Below are 22,202 nucleotides of genomic sequence, written 5' to 3'. Positions count from 1 at the left end.
CAAAGGTGTATGGTGTAAACAGGATTACCATTTTAGATTACCAACAGAACACTCTATAAGCAGGCCTATAAAACATTGCACATATAGAGACTACATTACAGAATTTTACTTAGTAATGCAACATCAATGAAAAAAAAATCTGAGAAGTACGGAAATGAATGAGTTCACATTCTGAAAGGGCAAGAATGGTTTTACTTTTTGTTTCATACAGAGCAATGTCCTTTTAGACTTGTGCCAACATTTGTCATGTCAACCCTACATGCTCATCTACTTTTAGAAGCAGCTCCAGCAGTTTCTTTCTCACCATCAAGTCACGAGTCTGCCTGCAAACCAGTTTCTTATTTACTTTCTCCTGACTCACAGAAGACACTGACTGACTATGTGATTTGTAATCTCAGACCAATTATGTGATTACAATGTGTTGTTAATGCATAATCAATTGCTATCTGGACAATTCCTTCCCTTTTATTAATTCCCTTTCTTACCACATCCCTAGTCTTTCTATCTCTATGCAGTCTTAACTTTTCAAGGACATTGCTGAGCCATCCCTCCTCCTGCTTTAATACTGGCTTTCCTAAGCTCCAAGATATTTACAAATACAAGTTTTTATGGACAGACTTGGAGATGATATCCTGCTCAAAATTTTGAAGAAATATTGTTTTCTTCCTATAATGCTAAATAGATAATGTCCTCAGTCAGATTCAGAAAACTCTCAGCTTAAAACATGATCAAAATTATGTTGTGTAAAATCAGAAAACTTCATCCAATAGTTTGCCTACACATTTGTTAGTGATGTGTCTTACTGTACCTCTCTCCGTCCTCCTTCATAGTTTATTCACCTACAGTTTTGAATACTATGGAACTACGGATGTTTCAGTTTTTAAAAAGCTGCTAAACCAAACTGGGGTCAAAAGAAAAGTATCAAGAAAGCTTCAGGTTCATTTTGGAACAGATCTAACACTGATCTGGGTGTATGTGGCAGCACAAATTTATGGCCAGACCCCACATCTCAGAGGCTTCCCAGACTATGCAATAAAGCACAGTAAAGAAAACCCTGTATGTCAACATGGCCCCAGAACCAGATAACATCACAGTGCCCCCCAAACGCTCCTACCAGCACAGGACTGTGCTACCTGTTCTGCAGAGCACCTTAGACAACATTTTACTGATTTGAGTGACATACACACTGACACCTACAGATTCTTTCACCAGAACAAAATCTGTCCTTCAGCTCATCCCAACTCAAATTTGAGAAGGATAGTGAGCTAGTAAGCTGAATCTATGGCATTACATTAAAGTCTTATTATAAACTTAGGCCAGTCTCATTACTGTTCAGAAAAGTCTGATTTTAGCACATTTTGACAAGAAGCTTTTCTAATTAGAATGATCGTCAATCATGGCTTACTGCTGTTGGAAGCTGGCTTTTATCTTCAGTGTAATAAGGTTTTTTTCTTTCTTTTCTTTCATTAATTGGAGATGCAATTTTGGAAGTTACAGCATGGATCCAATAATGCTATCTGTCTCTAGGACAGTTTTAGAACCAGGATCGTATTCTTTAGCAGCATCTATTAAATAAGGTCAATTGGAATCTCTAATCAGAAAAAAAGAATTGATACAATATTTACAAGTGACCAAAAGAAACCATTCAGAAGTTTTGTTTTGCAACTTGTGGGCCCCCCCTGGCCTGCAACTCTGGCTCTGCCCTGTGGCTCAAAGCAATCGCAGAACAAATGCAAACCTACAGCTGGAGCAGCTGTCAGGAAGTGATGTTTAAGTCTGGGATTCCAGTTTTCTCTGTTCTACAGCTCTCTGCTTTAGTAGCTATGTGAGGCTCTCCTCCACTTTTTTTCTGGCATTTACTAAATTAAAATGCAAGCCGTGAAGATGATAAAAGAATCAGTCCAAAAAACAACACACAAGAGTAACTTTTGTACAGAATTATATTAAGGTTTGAACATTTCCATTGCACATCTCAAACTGTGATAAGGCTTAAAGAAGCAGGTGTTGTTATTCCATTCTGCTTTAGCTGTAAAACTGCAGTAGGGCAGTTTTGTTAGTTAAATTAGATTAATTACTTAATAGCAAAGACTTTCTATTCATGTAGCAAGATCAATTTGCCAGATGTAACAATGGAGCAGTACTACTACATTTTTTAACAGAGTACAATATAGCAAGATGGTTCTTTGCCTGAAACTGCCATAGAAACATCCAATTCTGCGACAATGAGGAAATCTTACAAAAAAAAATTACATTTCTGTAACACTCACTATTTTCACACTTGTTTTTTGAACTGTTGAACTGATGTCAGTGGCAAGCACAGCCCACTTGAGCCAGCATTGCCACCAGAAACAATCACCTCAGAACCTCATTCCCATTTCTCATTCCCTTCAGCCCCACAGTGAGACAGAACAGGTTTCCCTCTGACCAAGTTGTTACAACTTCCATCAGTTTCCCAGTACAATTCACTGTGTGACTGCAAAAGCACATGTGGTGGCCCAAAAGCACCAGACAGTGCTATGGAAACAAGAAGCAAGGCTGCATTTGCCATTAGGGCTGGATTGAACAGCATTATCATTTGTGACATAGCTGTTAGCAGAAACAAATGTGTTACAACACATCTTTATCAAAAATGACAGAAAAGGATGAAAAGAACACAGGAGAGACAGTTAGGTTAGCACTGAAGACCATGAAAATAAGAACTTACTGGGCAAAAATAGGTGTTTTCTGCTATGTGGTTTGCAACGAGGCTGTTCTCTGCAGACAAAGACATTATGAAGAGCAGCGCATCACGGGCTTGTTGGCCTACTGTTCCCTCTCGATGGATGAAGGGAATCAGCAGTGAAAATATGAGGAAATTGGCAGCTCCTTGGTCCTCGCTAGTGTGGAAAAACAGTTCTAAAACGGAGGGATCTTTGGCTATAATAGAGCAGAGCTGGTTCAAGATGACGATCAACTCTGTTTCCACTGCTGGAGTGGCTGTTCCTGAGCAGGAACTCAGCAACATCATCAAAGGCTTCAAAATGGGCTTGTGATGAAGCAAAGGCTGATGAGACTGGGTTACTAACATTTCATACATTTTGAGTTGCTCAATTTTTGTTTCATCGGTGAACTCTCGCCGTAGGCTCCAAAGGAAAAGCTTCTCCATGATGTTTTCTGAGACCACAAACTCCAGAATAGGCCCCATTGAGGCATCCTTTGCTTGCTCCTCAATTAGTAAGAAAAGCATGTGCTCCACATAATTCTGAACAGTGCTGGCCTCATCAGGCGAGATTGCCCCATACCTTGCCTGAGTGTTTTTCAAAGGATCATGCTTCTCTAAGATTTTCAGAACCTAAAGAGAAACAAAGGCAGATCAGTTTGAGCACATTTTAAAAAATATACACTTACCACTATAAGGAAAAAGTTAACCAAAATTCTCAATGGAAAAAGTGTAGTCTTTTTATGCTTTTAAATACAGAAAGATTGACAGACAGAAACTAAAAGTTTCACATCTAGTATGTGTGAGGCCAAAACGTAATGCTTTTGTTCACTTTCTTTTTCTAATAAGTATCTAAATTTGCCAATTGTCGTAGTGCTGAAAGCAAGGGGTTCTCTGAAACAGGGATCCACTAGGTATCCTTAGTGTTCAGAAATTGAGTTTCAATGATGTTTGAAGTAAGTCTTTGTCACAGAGGACTGAAATGAAAGGACCTGGTCTTCAGGCAGAGTAACTGTGCTCAGGAGAATCCATATCATGGGATAATTTGCTGTGGTAAGAGTAGCAGCAGCCCACAGCACTGCTCTTTCCTTGCCACATCTCCTATCATACTGAATGGCCACTGATGCCCACACACTCGTGCAACTTTCAATATAATTTTAGGATTGAGTAACAATTGTCATCCCTCAATTTATAACTCTGGATTAAATTCTGTTGTGCACACAAACAGTGAAGCTCATTGTCCATGAAACAACTATTGTCTTCAGCCTTTTAGTGGAGGATAATTGCCACAAAACCAGAAAGAAACAGTGGCTCCCCTAACATGACATTACTAGAGGTAAGTGAGACTGACTCTGGGAACACTTCAGAAACACCAGCATTTGTCTGGTTTGCTTCTTGGGATAGCAAAGAACAACAAAAGCAACAGCACAGAAATCAATTTTACACAAACTGTTAGTAGTTATTCATATTACTGCAGCAAATAAGACCTCAAAATATGGTGCTCAGAGCAAAACATTTTTGCCTAAAAGCAACTGTAAACCTGATGACATGCGAACAATTTTCAGAATATGCTGAAGTGTATAACCTGCATCTATCCATAATAAACAACAGTGCACACAGCTTTGCACTATGCATCCCATACACTTCATCAAAGATAGGCAAGCCTTACCCAGCCCAAGGAAAGGAAGCACAGAAGTTTGCAGCACAGTATAAGTCACAGTGAATCAACGAGAAAGCCAGTAAGAAGATCCAGGCCTTCAGTAAGATATTACAATCTCCTACCCCTTCCCATTTAGATGCAAATCTGCAGTTCAAAGTGTGATTAGTCCTTAAAGGCTAAACCAGACCTTGAAAGGTCAATTTCTTTGCATTTTAAAAATAGTTCAGTGTCATCCACTGCATTCTGTATGAAAGACGTTTGTTCCTGAGCCACTCAGGATTATCTCAAAAGAAGGAATGAAGCAAATTCCTATTAATGCAGCTTACTTCAAATCAATAAAACTAATTAACATTACCTGTGCCCAGTGTGTTCTAAACACTATCATGCATGTTTCTGGGTCAACACCCTGCAGGCTGGGAGCCTGCCGATTTTTGCTGGCACTGGTTCCAGAGGACATTATAAGTTTTCCAAAGGTCAAGTCAACTAGGCCATGGCGAATTTCTTTTTTAAATCTTCCATGGAGCTACAGATGTTCAAGCATCATGATGAGATTGATATTGTGTCCTGAGCTTTGGCATCCACAGAAATCTGTAAAAAAGAAAACCAAACCAAAAAGAAACACACATATACCTCTGCACACCAAACTATAGTTGTATAACAAAAAAGAACAAACTTACATAGAACAATAAAACTTTTTTCTTTTAACTCACTTTGAGGACAGAATTTTTTAAAGCATGTTATATGGGACCAATCTCAAACTTTTGCTCATGATAACAGCTTATAAAACTCAAACTTTTGAGATCAGTGACTGAAATAAACACGCACAACAAGAGCTTATACAGTAAACATTTTACATATGTCACTACATTTTTAGTTTTTCATTATGACACTTTGGCCATCTGACCACATCTCTTTTCAGAGTTACTTGGTAACTAATGCTACACAGACTACACAGGTTAAAAAAAGTACAAGCTATTTCTCTAGGGTTTTTTTTTACCAAAATTTCCAGTAATAGATATAATTACAAAAACTTTTTCTGCCAGAAAAAAGTTTTCTGCCAGAAACCATGTTATAAACAGTTGAAAACATCTGTAGAGCACCATATTCACATAAAAGGATGCATCTGTATCAATACCAAAGTAAACAAAACCAAACAACATAAAAGATAAAACCTCCATGTATCCAAAACCAAATAAATTGAGATGTCATATTACAGGACTATAAGAAAAGGATCAAACATTGAAACATTCCTTTCATCCATTATTTAATATCCTAGATATCTGAGTATCAAAGTAGTCGCACACCTGTGGGGAAAGCTAAAATGAAACAAAGACTGGTATCTTCCAGATATTTGAGAGGCTTAAGACAACATATTATTCCCTCAAGCACCAATATCTACGCCACAGAGTTCCTTGCTTTCCTTCCTACCCTCCATAAGGTTTACATTTTTTATTCTCCTCTTTGCAAACTAACTAGGCACTTAATTTATTTCAGTTTGGAGCCATAGAATAAAAAAGGCTCCCAACAACAAACAGAATTTTTTTGTACCATAAGCTGCCAAAGCCCATACAGCAATTCTTTACCAGTACAGAAGAGATTTCTCTGTGCATATCTCAAAAGATGAAAATCCTCTCTGTAGCAGATATCTCTGCTTGCACAGGAAAACATACAGCCTTTCTCAAAAGTAGAAGCAACTTTTGCCATTTTCAAAGAGTCTGAAAATATACAGGGTACAACTTTTAAGATTTCTGAGGCAAGCAAAAAATGGTTATGTGATCCCCGGTGCGTATATATATATATATATGTACGTACACACACACACACACACACGTCTATTCGGATGTTCAAGATTCAACTGCATGATCAGCCATGATCATGGACTCCATTCTAACCCTTGCTTCTTTCAATCCTTTTTGAGGATGCTAGTCCATCCTTTTTGCAGGTAACACATTCCATGTGTGGAGAAGCCAGCAATACCAGCATAAATCCTGCACAGTGCATCTGTCTGGGTAACAACGCTTCTGGAATGCAGCTGGCACTCCATACAAGCTGCTCTTCAGACAATAAACCACCTGGAATCAGATGCACAGGAGAGTCCTGTGCAAGACCAGTGAGAATTAGCTCAAGAGAGTCAGTCAATGCTGGAAGCAGAAGGAATCCCTTACAAAATATCATCAGTCTATACTCCTTGTTCCCCTGCTCCACTCACTCTTCTCACCTGCCCATCTCTTCCATGCTGATACAGGCCTTACACTTTCAAGAATTCTCCTTACCAGCAGCTTGTTCCATGTGCTTGCTTAAATGAAGGCACCTACCAGTATACTGCTACTTCTTATATAGTCTTGTAAAACCTAACTGTACTATCCTACATTACTGTTCCTCCACAAGGGAAAAAACCCAAACCTAATAAACAGACCAAAAAATCTCATACCAAAATAATCAGAGATCTTAGTGGCAAGTAGATTTGAGGATGCAACTTCAGATCGACTGAAGCAGGTACCCCTATATATTAAATGTACAACTTCTGGCGACGTGCTTGCAGCTCTGAGAAGTCAACATTTCTACAAAAAAACACTTGGAAAACAAGACACATGCTTAGACACCATTTAGAAATAGTCTGCTCTCAGTAGTTTGCCTAATACCATATCTAATAATCCAAGGAATATGTAATTTATTCTTCAGATCAGCTACCCAATTCCTGCCAGTTTCCTCTTCTTCAGCACTCTCCTTCAAACAGAAAACTCTCCACCTCTGTAGAAGTCCAGCAGACTCCTCTAGGCAAGTGTCCTTCGCTGCACAACCCTGATTCACCCTTTTAGCAGATCTATCCTGTGTGTGAAGCAAGCAGCTTTGGAAAAACTAATGTGATTGTATAATTAAAGATGGTATCAGAAAGCGCAGCAAGAGAACTCAATTAACAAAGCAGAGGCAAGCTCACTTCTGGAATTTATGAGTTGCTTGACTGAACAACTTAGGGGTTGTTTTAATGTAGCCTGTGCATGTTGTTTTGGAATTTAAATAAAAGAAACTGATATTACACATCAGCTATCACATGACCAATTCTGTCAGCAGCACAGCAGTGTGATACCAAGAGCAGAATCAGCTTCCACTATCAAAGCTAGTAAACAACAGTAAGGGAGTTTACAACTTTCTTCAAGAATTCTGATAAAAATCAAAGATCAGTGATACAAGACTCTCCAGATGCATGCAAAGCTCTAGGATGTTAGCACATGTGAGTAACCCAAAGCTATTCAATCTGTTACCCTCTTTTCACCACTAATCTGTTCTACTTCTGTGTCCTCCTTGGCCTTCACAATTTTCTTTCCTCTTCATCTTCTTTCTTTATTCTTCATGCATCTTTCCTATTCCAGCCTCAGACACTACTCCACAAACATCAAGACAGTTCTCAGTCCCTCACCATCAGACAGATGCTCCTTTGAACAACTATCCTATCTTGTAGCTCTCTAAAGAGACTTTTTGAGTAGAGGTTCCATGCTGGTCCTTCAGATTCCTGAAATATTGCCTACTTCTCTGCAGCTATGAGAAAACCTCAAGTGAACAGAAATGATTCATATCTTGCCACACATTCAAATACACCAAGATGTTACAAGGTCCAGTGACAGAACCACTGCCATGTCTATGTGCCCACTAGGAAGGCTCACCTTCCACAACAGTACTATTTAGTTATTGATGTTTGTACAAGAATTTATAACCACCACTACATTACTGCACACTCAAGTCCTATTGGGGTCACCCTTTATTGGGGTAATGTAGATTAGCTTGGCCACGGTCAGAGGAGGCAGAGACAACTCAGGCTGCAGTGTGATCAGAAGGCTTCGTCGAAGAAAAAGGACTTTATTTTTAGTAGCAGCTTCACTTTTATCTACTCCTGTATATAACGTGCCAGTGCACTATTGGTCAGTAGTTCACCTAACATAAATGGAGAGATTCTACTGGTTACAAGACAACCACATTCTACAGGTAGTTTTCTGGTCCTTAAGGATGCATTCATCAATCACCTCAGGCCTTAAGAGATACACACACACACTGTCACTCCCACAAAGTCCTGCCTCTGTTAACAGCTTACTGCCTTGGCAGAGGACTGCGACAGTCTGCACTTGTAGTACGGACATCTTTTCTTACACAAGACATCCTATGGAAAGAACAGACACAGCCCCAGTGAAAGAAGTCTTTGTGACAAGCAGGTGCCTCCTTATCTCCTCCATAACACCCTCTAAGGTCCTATTTATCCAGAATAATTAAGAGCTTCTTGCTAGCTCCAAGTCTCAATTTGGGCACACTCAAATGACAACATAGGAAGTTCTCAGACACATAGGTCATTAACAACTGCCAGCATTCAAATCACACCTTTGTCAGAGTTAGAACAGAACAGCGAGGGCGTTCAGTGTTGCCAACTCCAAGTCTACACTATCAACCTGTCTTGGTTTGAGGGGAAAAAACCAAAATGTTTACCCACAAGCGGGGGAGGGGCCTCCTCCACGATAATCACACCACTCTTTATCAAATTTAAGAAAAGGAATTTTAATACAAGAAGGATAACTGCTGTATATATATATATACAGACTAGTGCAACCCACTTCCTCAACACCACAAGAGAAAGAAAAAAAAAAACAAACAACAACAAAAACACAGCAGGTTTTCCTCTGGGAGGAAAAGTTATACTTAAGTGTCAAGGTCACAACCCGCTGACTGCAGAGTGAGTTTCAGTCCCTTTCCAGTGAGACAGACGAGCAGTGAGCTTTCAGATGGACTCTGTCTCTTCCCCCTGTGTTCCCCGTCCAAGAAGCAGAAAAGTATGAGCAACCAGAAGCAAATCCAAGGCAGGCAGCAGCAGCAGCAACGCGGTCAGAACCAGTCAGGGGTAGGCAGCAGCAGCAACACGGTCAGAACCAGTCAGGGGTAGGCAGCAGCAACCGCGTGGCCAGAAAAGCAGTCAGGGCACACAGCAGCAGCCGCGTGGCCAGAAAAGCAGTCAGGGGTAGGCAGCAGCAGCAGCAGCAGCAGCAGCAGCGAGGCCCGAAAAGCAGTCCGGGTACAGTGGCAGCCAGACAGTCAGGAAAGCCCCAGCAGTAGCCAGCAGGGCAGCCTGCCTCCTCGAAGCCCCCACTCCCTCGCTCCGCCGAGCCAAGACTGGAAAGAAATATCAAAAAAAACCAAAAGAGACAAACCTGCCCCCACCCAAGTGATCAACAGTTAACTACTTCTTTTGTTAACTGCTGGCCTGGGCAGTTAAGTGGCAGGGGAGAGAATTTACATAATAATCCCAAACTACAACACAACCACAGAAACCATTCAGAAAGGTCTCCTCAAGCTGATGTTTCATGCATCCTGCCAGGTCCATTTGCTGTATTCGTTATTGCAGGCACAAACACTATCTCACTGCTTGGTACAGATCTTTCTGAGTATGTGACTGACAAACTGTGAAAAGGCAAGTTCATCTCCAGCATTTACCTACTATAAGTAAAACCTGCACCTAACACTATGTGGCATATACATGAACACAATCACAACATTTAAGCCACTCACCTCTTTAATAACAATCACAAAAAAGATCATTTGTCCTGTGGTGACAAACAGTTGACATCTCTAACAGTTCATTCTGAATGTTTACTCCTACTGCACAAAGTCATCATAAACAGTCTGTATAAAGTTCCACATGTAAGAACAAAAATAGCAAATTTAAATTATTAGCAGAAAACAACTTCCCTGCAGCAGACATTGCTGATGAGGACTAGGTTCACTTGCATATAGCCCAGCATAGGATCAGAAATCTGAGCAGTTGAAGAACACAGACATTACCTTCACAGCCACAAATTCTACAGGTTTTTAATCATCTCTAATCAAAAAGCAACAAGACAGCAACAAGCAGACTGCAATGTGCAATAATATTTCTAAGTTCAAATCAATTCCCTTAAGGAAGCAAATATTTCCAGTTTCAAAAGCATCTTGGGATGCTGGGATTTCCTCAGTAATACAAAACACTAATAGATTGCGTAGGCTTCAAAGACTTCAAACTCTGTAATAGTGTGTTTCAAAACGCTTTTGACAACTTAAGTGGTCGCAAAGTAGATTCTAAAAACAGAGTTTGTATTTTAAAAAGGAAAGTAATTGAATTGGAAGAGATCCTTTTAAGATACGTATCAATCTAAAGTTACCACGCTCCAGTTATAGCAGTAGCAGACAGAATACATTCATTGCAAGCAGATTTTGTTACTAGGTTAGTAGGTTTTCGTGATCATTCTGCAAGATGCAATGTGCAACAGTAACTGCACCATCACATTATTCTCTGTGAAAGAAAACTAACTCAAATTAAATGGGACAAATAATGTGATCATAATGAGTCCAAAGGTGAGAAATTAAATTAATTTATAAGACACCAATTCATGGAGGAAAAGGTAGAATTGAACTCTGGGGCCACTAAGAACAACACTAACTATTTATTTTAATCAGGTCATGGTTAACACTTTACAATAATTTCGGCTTTTGTCTCATACTTAGTTCTGATCAAGTTATTACTCTACCAAGTGTGAATACACCTCTCATGCAGGCCATTCAAAATTCTACTTCCAAAAGGCACTGCTCAGTTTAATGCCTTTACTCTGCCACACAGTAACAGAACCTTCTTAGCAGGCAAATCTTCCATATCTTATCTATCAGTTGTTTAACTGTATTGCAAGGTCAAGTCCACTTACATATGCCTTTCAGAGACATTTCAATTACTTACACTGATAACACTCTAATCCCTCTTCTCCTATGCTGCCCCTGCCACCACGGGTTTATATATTTAATGATCTCCATGTGGAATAAGAAGCACCAGTGCACATATCGCACACATGAGGAAATCAGGATCAAAGAGGCAAGTCACAATTTCTCCTAAAACCTTCCTACATTCTCTTTGATACTCGACAACAGCTTTTGAAATTAGGCAACTAGTTTCCACTTACATACACTTTGTTGGTTTCATATTAAATACCGTTCAGTGTAGACTGTTAGTTGATTGGTGGGTTTTTTTCTTGCAAATCAGGTCAAGTGTTGTATATACAAACATACTAGGAAGCACCTGTCTCTCCTTAAGCAGCAGCAGTTGTACAGTCACATACATAGGTCTATAACAATGTCTGTGCAGTCCCTTGTAAGTGAAGAGGATGGAAAAGACCAGAAAACTCCAGCATGACTCAGCCTATTTCCAACTAAAAAAACCCCAAACTAACCAACAGCAGTCCACAACTGCACTGGGCAGCTTTGCATTAATGAGTCCAGTCATAGAACTCATGGAGGATATCTGCTTGCAATTTTTCTCCACAAGTCTGTAAGTCATCAACCTTTTTACACAGCTGATTAAGGGCTGAAATCCCCCAGTCAACAAAAGCATTTATTTTACTGGAAAGTACACTGGAAAAACAGCATAGCAAGAATCCCTTGTGAAGTCTGTTCCCTCCCACTGAAGTTTCTCTTTTTAAAAGTTTCACATTTGAATTAAAAAAAAAACTAACACAGAAGTTTGTAAAACTGAGGTTTCCTGGACAATGCATAATACAAAGACAAAAGATACACAGCCTAATATAGTAAGGTAGGCACAAAATATGCTGCAAGGCTTTACAATTCAGTTACCAAGGTTGCCCTCTGTTCAGAGGCTAAGATGCTGTGTTCTCCAGTAGGTCACAAGCACCAGTGTACCTCTTGCATCAGACACTGCATACTTTTACCCATACCTACCAAAGCTTTGCACCCCATCAGTCCAGGTACACAAGACCAGAGCAAATTCCATAACAGTGAAAGAAACAGCATATATCAAAATGTCTTCATGGATCGGTGTAGCACTAAAGGGGCTTGAAATTAGATCACTTCAAAGAAGCAGCTGGAAATTATATGGTCTTATGCACAGGTATGCAATCACACCTCTGCAGTCTCGCGTAAGTGGATGAGGGAAGGCAGGAGCAAAGTGAGTAAATTTTAGCATTCCTCAACTTAGTTCCAACTTAAAAGGGACCTTGTTCAGGGTTTGTTTACTTTTGATTGAAAAGAAAGCCTTCTGCACAAATTTGTCAGCTTTTCTTTAGGGACTGTGATTAGGGAGACAGTTTAAATTGTATTAACAATAGTGTTTCAAAGGAAGACATTAATCCTTTCAAAGGAAAGCATTCATAGTGCTTGTGCTTCATTTTGCAGCAAAAGCAAAGCCTATGAAGAACAGTAACATCCCCACCCTGAATGATCCTATACAAACTCCATCAGAGTGCAGAAGGATTACAGGTTGCTCACTGGAGAGCAGTAGGTCTGTGGCAGGCAACCAAGTAACTGTCAGTGGTTAAAAGTCATTGCTTCAAAGGATCCTCGTTTTCATTAAGTCCCACTTACCTTCAGAGCTCCACTAGCAAGAAAGCCGAAGCAGATTACTACAGGAACAGTTTAAACTATATGAACAATTATCTCCCTTCTTCATTTGTTCTTCCATGCTTCAATGCTGCCATCCACCAATTGTCCTGTCCTTCGTCTGCCTCAAGCAAACATTTCACACTTAGTCAGCTTTCTTCAATCTAGCTTTTCTATCCAGTACTTGCAAAGACACTATGCCTTCTGTGTGTAGGTGGGAGAAGATGTTTTACACTGATAAAGCTATCTGCTTAAAATCCTGACACAGAACAAGTCACCACAAGCTGTAAAACAAAGTAGTTAATCAAAGTATCAATCTGTTCTCATCAAGCGCAATTTAATCCAACCTGCCAACATGAAAGTAAGAATGTCTTGTGACTTGTCCCCACAGAGACTGCCTAACGATCTATCTCATGAGAGAAACTACACACAGTGTGTTTTATAATGAGACAAAAATATTACTGTCCCATCTACAGTCAGCCTGCTGAAGTTAAAAAACACAATTCATCTTTTATCAAATGTCTGTGGAAGTACACTACTCACGTGTTTATTGTGGATTCACATTAGCTCAGCTGGGATACCACCGAGATCTTCATGTGACCTATATACTGCTGTGGTATTATACGTTAGGAGGTTCAGGCTACAGCATTAAATAAGTACATGGTTCTCCAGACACATGAACAGGCAGTTCCCCCACAGTGCACACAGCAGGGACAGCCAAGAGGCCCAGCTGATTGTCCCAGTTCAGGAGTGCCACAATTGCACAAACAGGCTTGCTGCCAGGGCAAGCAATGGGATCAACTCTTGCTGGCAGCCCATGCACTGGGACACAGGCTAAGCCAAACTCCAAGCCCTCAGAGGCTCCTACTGCGTGGGTCAGTCAAAATGAGAGAACAGATGCTAATTAGGTAGTATGGGCCAAAAAGTACTGATAGGTTAAGCTAAAATTACACAGAGTGGATCTAGAAAGGTATAGAGCTGACCAGCAAAGACAGTTCATCATAGAGCATATTTCCAAAGCTAGAGAAATGGCACTGATTTCTCAAGAAAACACTAATTAAACAACACAGAACACTTGACAGAGACCTTGACCTCCTCAGGGAGGGCCTCATTTACCTGTTACATCACCACAGGGCATGTTCATCTACCACATGCATTTGCACATAGGCAATTTCACTGGAACTTGAGAGCATGCAATCACTGGAGTTACTCTTTCTAAGCCCCAGGAGGAATGAACTACATATTCCTATCCCTGGGTCATAAATCTGAAGCAAGGATGAGAACAAAATAAGGTTGCTATGTAAGTGGTATGACTTTGTTCCTCTGTTGTATTGCATCTCTTCACATTTGGCCTACTACAGAAAGGCAACAATTCAGTAACAATTAGTGGTTCAAAATACAGATTACATTGGTTAAAAACTCAAGAATAAAATAGCAGCTAGGGTTCTTAAAATTTGAGATCGTTATCTCTCTAATCTTAGCAGAACTCTGGGACAGTATGACTGAGGTATCTTGTCTGCTACTAGCAGACAGCTGCTGCAAAAGATATTAAAACCCTAAACTAAACTTGAAAAAGAAAAAAAACCAAAAAACCCCAACTCAACTTAAAAATAGCAGTCATCGAATCAAAATCAGTTCAAAGGCTTTAACTTTGCTGCCTCATTCCCCTATTACTACCAAAAGTGATGATCCCAGAAAAGCCTGTTTCCATAGAAAACCAAGTAGTTAAAATGTCCAAGGCTCACCGACCAACATGTTTGGTGTTGTACTGTGTCAGAGAGGCATTGCAAGCCTCAGTTTAAAACTTTGTACTCGGAGTTTGCTGTCATACCAAGCTTCAAAGAGAAACAGAAACAACCCCAAAGGGCATAGCACATGGCACTCAATGAAAGCTACCTTCCATTCCTTGGTTTATAGGTGAATTACGAATATCAGCTGCTGTGTCTACACCAGTCATTTTGTTTTGCCATAATTGAAGTGAATTATTGATAAAAGAATAGCTGCTGCCAGTTTCTCCATCTCCACTAAGAAATTGTACAGAGTTTATTTCAAAATTCATCACAAGCCAGGAGTGGGAGGGAGCAATGCTCCAGAAAGCAGACATTTAACAAAACCCACTTTATGTTCTGGCTGTGGTACTGGAAGAAAGAAATCAAAATGATCCATACACTCTGCAGCATCAATTTTTGCTTTTCAAGATAATTCTGACATCTGTGTGACATACAAACCTGGCTCCAACCTGCTTGTAATTTAGGAAAGACACGTGGTTCCTGAAGTTGTGATATTAAAGTGAATGGAATGTTTTTTCTTTTTTACACTTTTTGAGAAAGGTAAAACCGTGTCTATAGCTAAAAGTATCAACTAAATTCATAGGAAATTATTAAGTTGCCTTTCTGCAAAATCTTCCTGACAGGAAGATGAATGAGAGCAGCAAAGCAGTAGAAGACTCCATACTCTGAAGATTTAAAGCTCTTTTCAGAACAGTAGCATACAGATAGGAAATACTACCTTTCCAAGAGAAAGATGGTCTAGAGAAATGTTATCAATATACTTGTAATTATCATATGTAGATTCCAGAAAACAAGATTAAGGTATATATTTTACACCTACAGCAATAATATGTAAAACAATTTTTCAAGTGATTTGTATAACATGTCAAATTACTCATTAAAATGAACATAGAAAGGCCAAGAATAATGTTCTCAACTCTACAAAGTGACACTAAAGAAGATATGTATGCTTTCAGCACTAATCCACAATAAGATGCAAACACACATATATTCCAAATGTTCCATGTTGCATGATAAAGAAGCCATAAACTTTTTTTTTAAATTTCCAAACTCTGAGATGAGTCTGCAGGTTCTAAGTATAGTTTAACCATAAGAATCAGCAGTAAAACACCATGAAGACTATCCTGATTATTTCACTGAAAAACCAACAAACCAAACAACAAGCTCCCCAAGAGGTTTGTCGCCAAGTTTTCACTGAGAAAAGAACTTCTGCTTTGCAGATGGAATTGTTCTCTCATTCACATGCACATGATACTTCTCTTTATCTGTTTCTTTCAAACTAAAAGCACCAGAAAAGGACAGAATATGCCATAAAATCGAAATTGTTAGATTCAGAATGGATATTGCATAGTTGTTAACATAATCCTTACTCTTGAAGCATGTTTATTTCTCCTCCCAAAACTTCATTCACACTACAAAGTCCTTTTTTTCCTGGAAAAAAGTGGGTTTATAACTTTTATCTAAATTTAGGTAGCTATCTATCACACAATAAAACCCTTTTATACTTCTCAGTATGTTCATTATAGTACACAGACTGTGGTAATCGGCCGGATAACTTGAATCTGTCATTTATCTTTCTCTACACGGTTAACTGAAACTACTCATTTTAGAGAGAATTACCATCCCAAGATACTTATCCACCAAGTCAACATTTTTTCCTACACTCTGAAGTGATAACATGTTAGTGACATGATGAACTAATGAACGAAGGGAATGAGCAGGAGCGTATAATTACAGAGCACTGTAGCATGGCAGACGCTCATCACAAATTACTCCTTAAAACCTAGTCAACTTAATGAGCTACTAAAATCTGAAAGGTCATTTTCATATCTCACCCTATGCATATGTATTGCCTCACAGTAGACAGGGCTTTGTGATAAATGTTATATTTAATGGATTGATACATTTGAATGTAAATGTACCTCTGTAGTCCTTTCTTCCTCCTTTAAAAAAATGAATAGAAAGAACAGAACACCGTGTGAACCAACACTGTTTGCTTCAGACAGCTGAAATTTGGCCTGGAGAGATCTCCAGAAGGTAGTGAACTTCCTCTGTCCTAAATTATGTTCAAGGCTTGGCAAAGAGAAGAGCACTTGCAGAAATTCTTTTTATGATTATCAATGGCCAAATTTGGGGAAAACCACTGAAAAAACATCAGCATTCAGGATGAGACCCACAAATCACTATAGCACTGTTCCCCAAAGAACAAGAGTGAAGAAGAAGAAATCAAAAGGGAAAAAAAAGACAAAATGAGCATCCTTACAAAATCCTATCCTGTCCCTCCAGTTTCCCATTCCCATAATTCACAAAACCCCAGGTATATGATCTCATAGGAAACTGCATAGGAATGCTGGTTTTCTCCTCCCTTTCTATTCCAACTCTGAGTAGACAAGCAGTACTTGAAAATTCATTTTACATTAATTCCTACAGCAAAGTCAAAAACCTCAATAAAATAACATTCCCCATTTGTGAGCATAGATCCATGAAAAATCAACCTCTCCTCCTGCAGTGACATCCTTATTCAAAAATATTAATACAGATTTGCAAGTTGGGTGGACTCGGGTAGATTATGGCTTTCCATATATGATAGGCTTTCTTACATATGATAGTAAACAACAAAATCCAAAGTAGATTGTTGGCACTTTTATGGTGTTTACTGCATTAAAAGCCAGATCAAAGAAAAATTTACCTGTTACTTATATTTCCTTTTCTATTTAGTTTCATTGCATTTTCTACAGGTGGTAGATGTTTTTCCCTTGAAGCTTCTCCAGCTTTCCTAGGAATAAAATTACCTGTGTCATGTAAACAGTGTTAAGTTGTCCATTATGCAGTGTAAAAATTAATTCTGCATCTCTGGTCTCGTAACACAAGCCTACTCTACTATGAAAATATTTTACATTCTTACACCTCCTCGTCCTCTGCAAATGGAAGCTGAATGACATTACAGCATTTTCCATTCTTGTGAATACCTTTGCCTCAATAATGAGACATATGAATGCACTGGCAAAAAAAAGGAAACATATAAAGTCTATACAACACCTGTCTTACACATGTAGCCAGCATGCAAAAAAAAAAAAAAAGAAACTGATAAACAATCACAGGAACAATTAGGAAAAAAAAGACTGAAGTAATCTTACACTTCCATAACAATTCTGCATAATTTTTTCCAGTGCTGCCTTTGAACCTTTGCGAAAACATCAATAGAAATAGAGGTGTCATTTTAGTCCAGGAAGGAATGAAGATAAACTAGTAACTCCCAAACCCTTGAGGGTAAAAGAAGGCAAATAACCCAGCAAACTGCAAATGAAGACTATTCATCTTATAAAGCAACTGCTCTGAAAAACATAGAACCTCAGAAATACAGCTACTAAAAGGGGGGGCAAATACCAGAATAAAGTAAAAATAAAATCTAATTACTATTTAAACTTTTTAACACTTGGAATGATCAATACTGAAAGTCTAGTAAATGAGGGAGTTGGATGTCAGCTCTGTCAGGAATGCTTCTTGATGTAGATAACCAAAAGCCAAACCACAGCCTCTCCCATCTAATTTTGTAACACCTAAGGAGACAGGCGTGGGAAAGCACAGGTTCCACCCATCAACAGGTTGTTCTCATTCCTGCCTGCACAGCTTCGAAAGTGGGAGTGTCTGTGTGAGTCTTTGGGAACCCTGCTGCTTCCCACCCCCACTTCTGTCCTTCTATCTGACGCTGTCGGAGCTGCAGAAGCTGCAGTACACCAAGGTTTGAGTTTTTAAAAGTAGTTGGAGGGTACTCTTATCCCCTATGCCTGAAATCCAGTACCTCTCCTCTGCCAATTCCCCTCCTTAATTTTCAGTTCACCTTAACAATTTTCTTGAAAATCAGCAACAGATGTGCCATCCAAAATTGCAAACCAAGCCTCATGCAAAGTCAGATCTCACATACAGTCCTCAGGGAGCTCCAAAGGAGCACAAGCTAAAGACAAAAGCAGTTCAAGGAGGCATGAGAAAGTCTGTCTGTATGCATAGGCCTTGAATGTTAGTCAGCTGTAACCACTGAATATTTGGAAGTGAGATCTCTAATTTTACTCCTGAGGACACGGTACTTGACATTAAATTACAAATTTATGATTATTTTTTCAACCTCTCCATTGAAAGGGGAAAAAGAACACGAGAATTAGAAAGTATGTGTCAAATCAATTTTTTGTTTTGATGTACCAGTTATGAAAGTATTTTAGTACATACAAAACTGTTAATCATTTACCAGTTACCCCTCTGCTGAAACAAAACTGTCACCACATATACTGCCATCTCTGCTCTGCTCTATCTTCAAGTCCTCCTTGCCCCACAGACACTATCGTACTTGCACCATAATTCATGTCACTGTAACTCCAAAATTAAAGCCCTTCACCCTTTTTTCAGAGTATGTCATCTCTCCATTAGGCAGTGTTCACATCCCTGCTGTTCTCAAGTATATCTGTACTCTGAAGGACTCAAACCTTCAGTCCTGAGAGTCACAGAATGGCTCAGGAGGCCCTTCAGTGACTTTATGAGAGCATTTGCATACAATCAAGCGTCTGTGATAAAAAACTAAATGAAAATAAATGATAAGTCAGCACTAAGCAAAATATCTATGACTAATGACAAACTAATGAAGGATAGAAGAAAACCCTGCTCTTGTGAGACTTGGAGTCCTGCATCCAGCTCTGTGGTCCTCAGCACAAGAAAGATGTGGACTTGTTAGAGAGGGTCCGGAGGAGGGCCACAAAGATGACCTGAAGGCTGAAGTACCTCTCCTATAAAGACAGGCAGGGAGAGCTGGGGTTGTTCAGTATGATGAAGGCTCTAGGAAAACATAATTGTGGCCTTTCAGTACTTTAATAGGGCTTACAAAACAGGGGGAGAGTAGATACTAATAGAACAAGTAGGAACATTTTAAACTAAAAGAGGAGAGGTTTAGATTACATGTTGGAAGAAATTCTTTACTCAGAGTGGGGTGAGGCACTGGAACAGGTTGCCCAGAGAGGCTGTGGATTCCCCATCCCTGGAAGTGTTCAAGGCCAAGTTAGGTGGCACCCTGAGCAACGTGGTTTAGTGAAAAGTGTCCTGCCCATGGTGGAAGGTTTGAAATGGGATAGTCTTAAAGGTTCCTTCCAACCCAAGCCACTCAATGATTCTATGAAAACCTCTCTTCAGGAGTGCTGATACCAAAAGTGCATAAGCCTAGAATTATGGATACCACAATGATCAACCTACTTGAAAAGAACCAGTCCTCAAAGTTGCCAACACTTGAAAATTCAAACCCTCTAGACTCCAAGTGTACATACAGATGGGGTTGCTGCAGTGCCTCTTCATCCTCTAAATCAGTAGGACAGGGAGCCAAGACGCATGATTTTCTCCAACAAGGGAAAAGCTGAGTTTTCCCTGTGACAATGTATCTACCAAGAGAACCATCAACAAGATCAATGCAAAAAATAAAACACAGTACTTTGATAGATGACTACTAGCATAGTAAATGTACTGCCAGAAGCAGTCACTCAGACTCTATCCACCTGTGAGGGAGGTAGCTACTGCTATAAAAATACAGCAGCTGTCCCACCTCATATCTTTCAGCTATAATGGGGTTTAAATCTCAATTTAACATGGTATGTTGACAAAAGAGAGTCACCTTGCACCTCTAGCAACCATTTAAACAGACTCTCTCATTCTAGACCCTAAATATCTGAAGTACTGTTTTATCATAGAAATGCTGAGTTGGAGAGACCCATCAGGACCATCAAGTCCAACTCCTGGCTGGAAGTTGCTCTAGAAGGAGGTGCAATCATTAAAGAACTCAATCAGAGAAGGCTAGTATACATTTTTCAAAATAAAAACCACATGGAAGCAAAATTGAACCAAATCAGCTTACAAGTGCAATGACTGAGTTTTGCTGCCTTAGACACCAGAACCAACCCTATTCACACTCTCTCATTGAATCTCACAAACAGGTACTGGGAAACTTTCAAAGCGTGAAAGTTTCTAGATGGATTGAACAATTCCTTTGGACTTAGACAAGACTGTATGAGCAATTTGCTGGGAGAAAATATCCAAACTGGACTTACCAGAAGAATTATTACAAATGTGTTCAGCTTCCTCTTACTTGCCCTGAATAGCATGCAGGGGAAAAAATGGATCCTCACGAGCCACAGTGGTAACCGCCTGTATACGAGAGCTCATGCCAGAAGGCTTAACATTCTCCTCCAATTCTCTTCCCTTTTACACGAGCCTAGGGCAAATCACTCAGCTCCCTTTTTCCTTTCATAGAAGGGTCACAGACTTCTGGAGAGCTCTGATTATTATTAGAGCATCAAGGCATTGTTATTTGGTTGACAGACTGGCTGTTCACGTGCCCCAAAAAATCTCAGAATCCCTATGCACCACACTCATACTACACAGACATACAGCCCCCATCAGAAACTCCCATTTGGCAAAACACTTCTGAAACCAGGGCCTACAAGTAATGAACGCTCATCTTACCTTCATGTCTATACTTTGGCAGTGTGCAGAAAAGACACAATCGAGGCCCTCTAAATGAAAAAAAATAAACACGAAGGGTTTCAGAACACCAGTGGGAGGGTTTCATGCAATGTGTGGCTATTATTAGGTTGCAATTTTGCTTAGTAGATCAGAGAATATAATCAGCAGATGATGCAGCCATGATTTGCGAAGCACAACCTTATTAAAGGCTAATGAGATAAACTAGTTAAAATTTACATTTTGCTCTACTGATAAGGTTCATAGGCACACTTAGCTCCAACACCATGGTTTGAATATTAAACCCACTTATTAATGTCTAGTAAAGCTAATTATACACACAGGATGTTCAAATCACATCTTTCAGTATTACTGTAGTTTAGAAGTTAAGTGTTCTGCATGTGGAAATGAACACCTTTTGAGCTCCTGCTGTGAGAAAGCAACACCCTTCTGTGCCTTTTCCTAACCCTTCTGAGAACCCAAAGCCATGTTCTTCTAGTAATGCAACAGGCACATAAATACCACTCATTACTATGATTTCAACAGTGTCTGTCTGTCTTATTGCAGTAACAGTAAGGATTAAGTGACAAGTCTTTTTATATCTACAATATATGACATTACACTTGTCATATACTCCCCAATCCCTAACAGAAAAAGCACTAATATACTGACAAAATTAACAACAAAAGCCTGGAAACCATATCTGTTTGATTTAACTCTCCTTTTTCACCATCTTCTGTCAAAAGTAAAACTATCACTATAAAAACACTGACATTTCCTGAAAAGGAACAACTTAGGCCTTACACTACTCTATATATATTTTATGCCACACCTACGTGAGCACTTAAATGGACAACAATGATTTTTAAGGATAACATGAGAGGACACAGGCCATAACATTCCATTTTAATCTCTGCAATGTTACCTGTCCTGGGACAGCAACAGAAAGAAGGCAAGATGTGAGATGATTAAATGCCAGCTATCCATGGATCAGCAGCACCCAGTGTGAGGACTCACGTGTGACAGTCCAAAAACAATTTCCCATAAGCACAAGCTTGAGATGCACAGTTCCTCTGGGATCTCCCCATCCCAACACAAAAGTGGCACCTGCTCTCTCTCCACAAGGAGAGTCATGAAAGGTACAGGACTGCTGAACAGCCATCACTAC

General features: G+C 39.5%; 1 protein-coding gene across 1 annotated transcript in view; it reads right to left on the bottom strand.

Moving 5' to 3' along the window:
* The window catches only part of FHIP1A (FHF complex subunit HOOK interacting protein 1A), a 100,691-nt gene that overhangs the window by 43,063 nt on the left and 35,426 nt on the right, over positions 1-22,202 (bottom strand). The window contains exons 3-4 of the mRNA XM_071556094.1: positions 4,714-4,946; positions 2,705-3,331 (exon numbers count right to left, since the gene is read on the bottom strand). Of these exons, the coding sequence (XP_071412195.1) occupies positions 2,705-3,331; positions 4,714-4,815 (729 nt within the window). The 5' untranslated portion in view covers positions 4,816-4,946. The remainder of the gene's footprint in view (positions 1-2,704; positions 3,332-4,713; positions 4,947-22,202) is intronic.

The sequence above is a fragment of the Pithys albifrons genome, chromosome 5, assembly GCF_047495875.1.
Source record: "Pithys albifrons albifrons isolate INPA30051 chromosome 5, PitAlb_v1, whole genome shotgun sequence".
In the NCBI taxonomy this organism is placed as follows: domain Eukaryota; kingdom Metazoa; phylum Chordata; class Aves; order Passeriformes; family Thamnophilidae; genus Pithys; species Pithys albifrons.
This window is presented reverse-complemented; position numbering and strand designations above follow the sequence as displayed.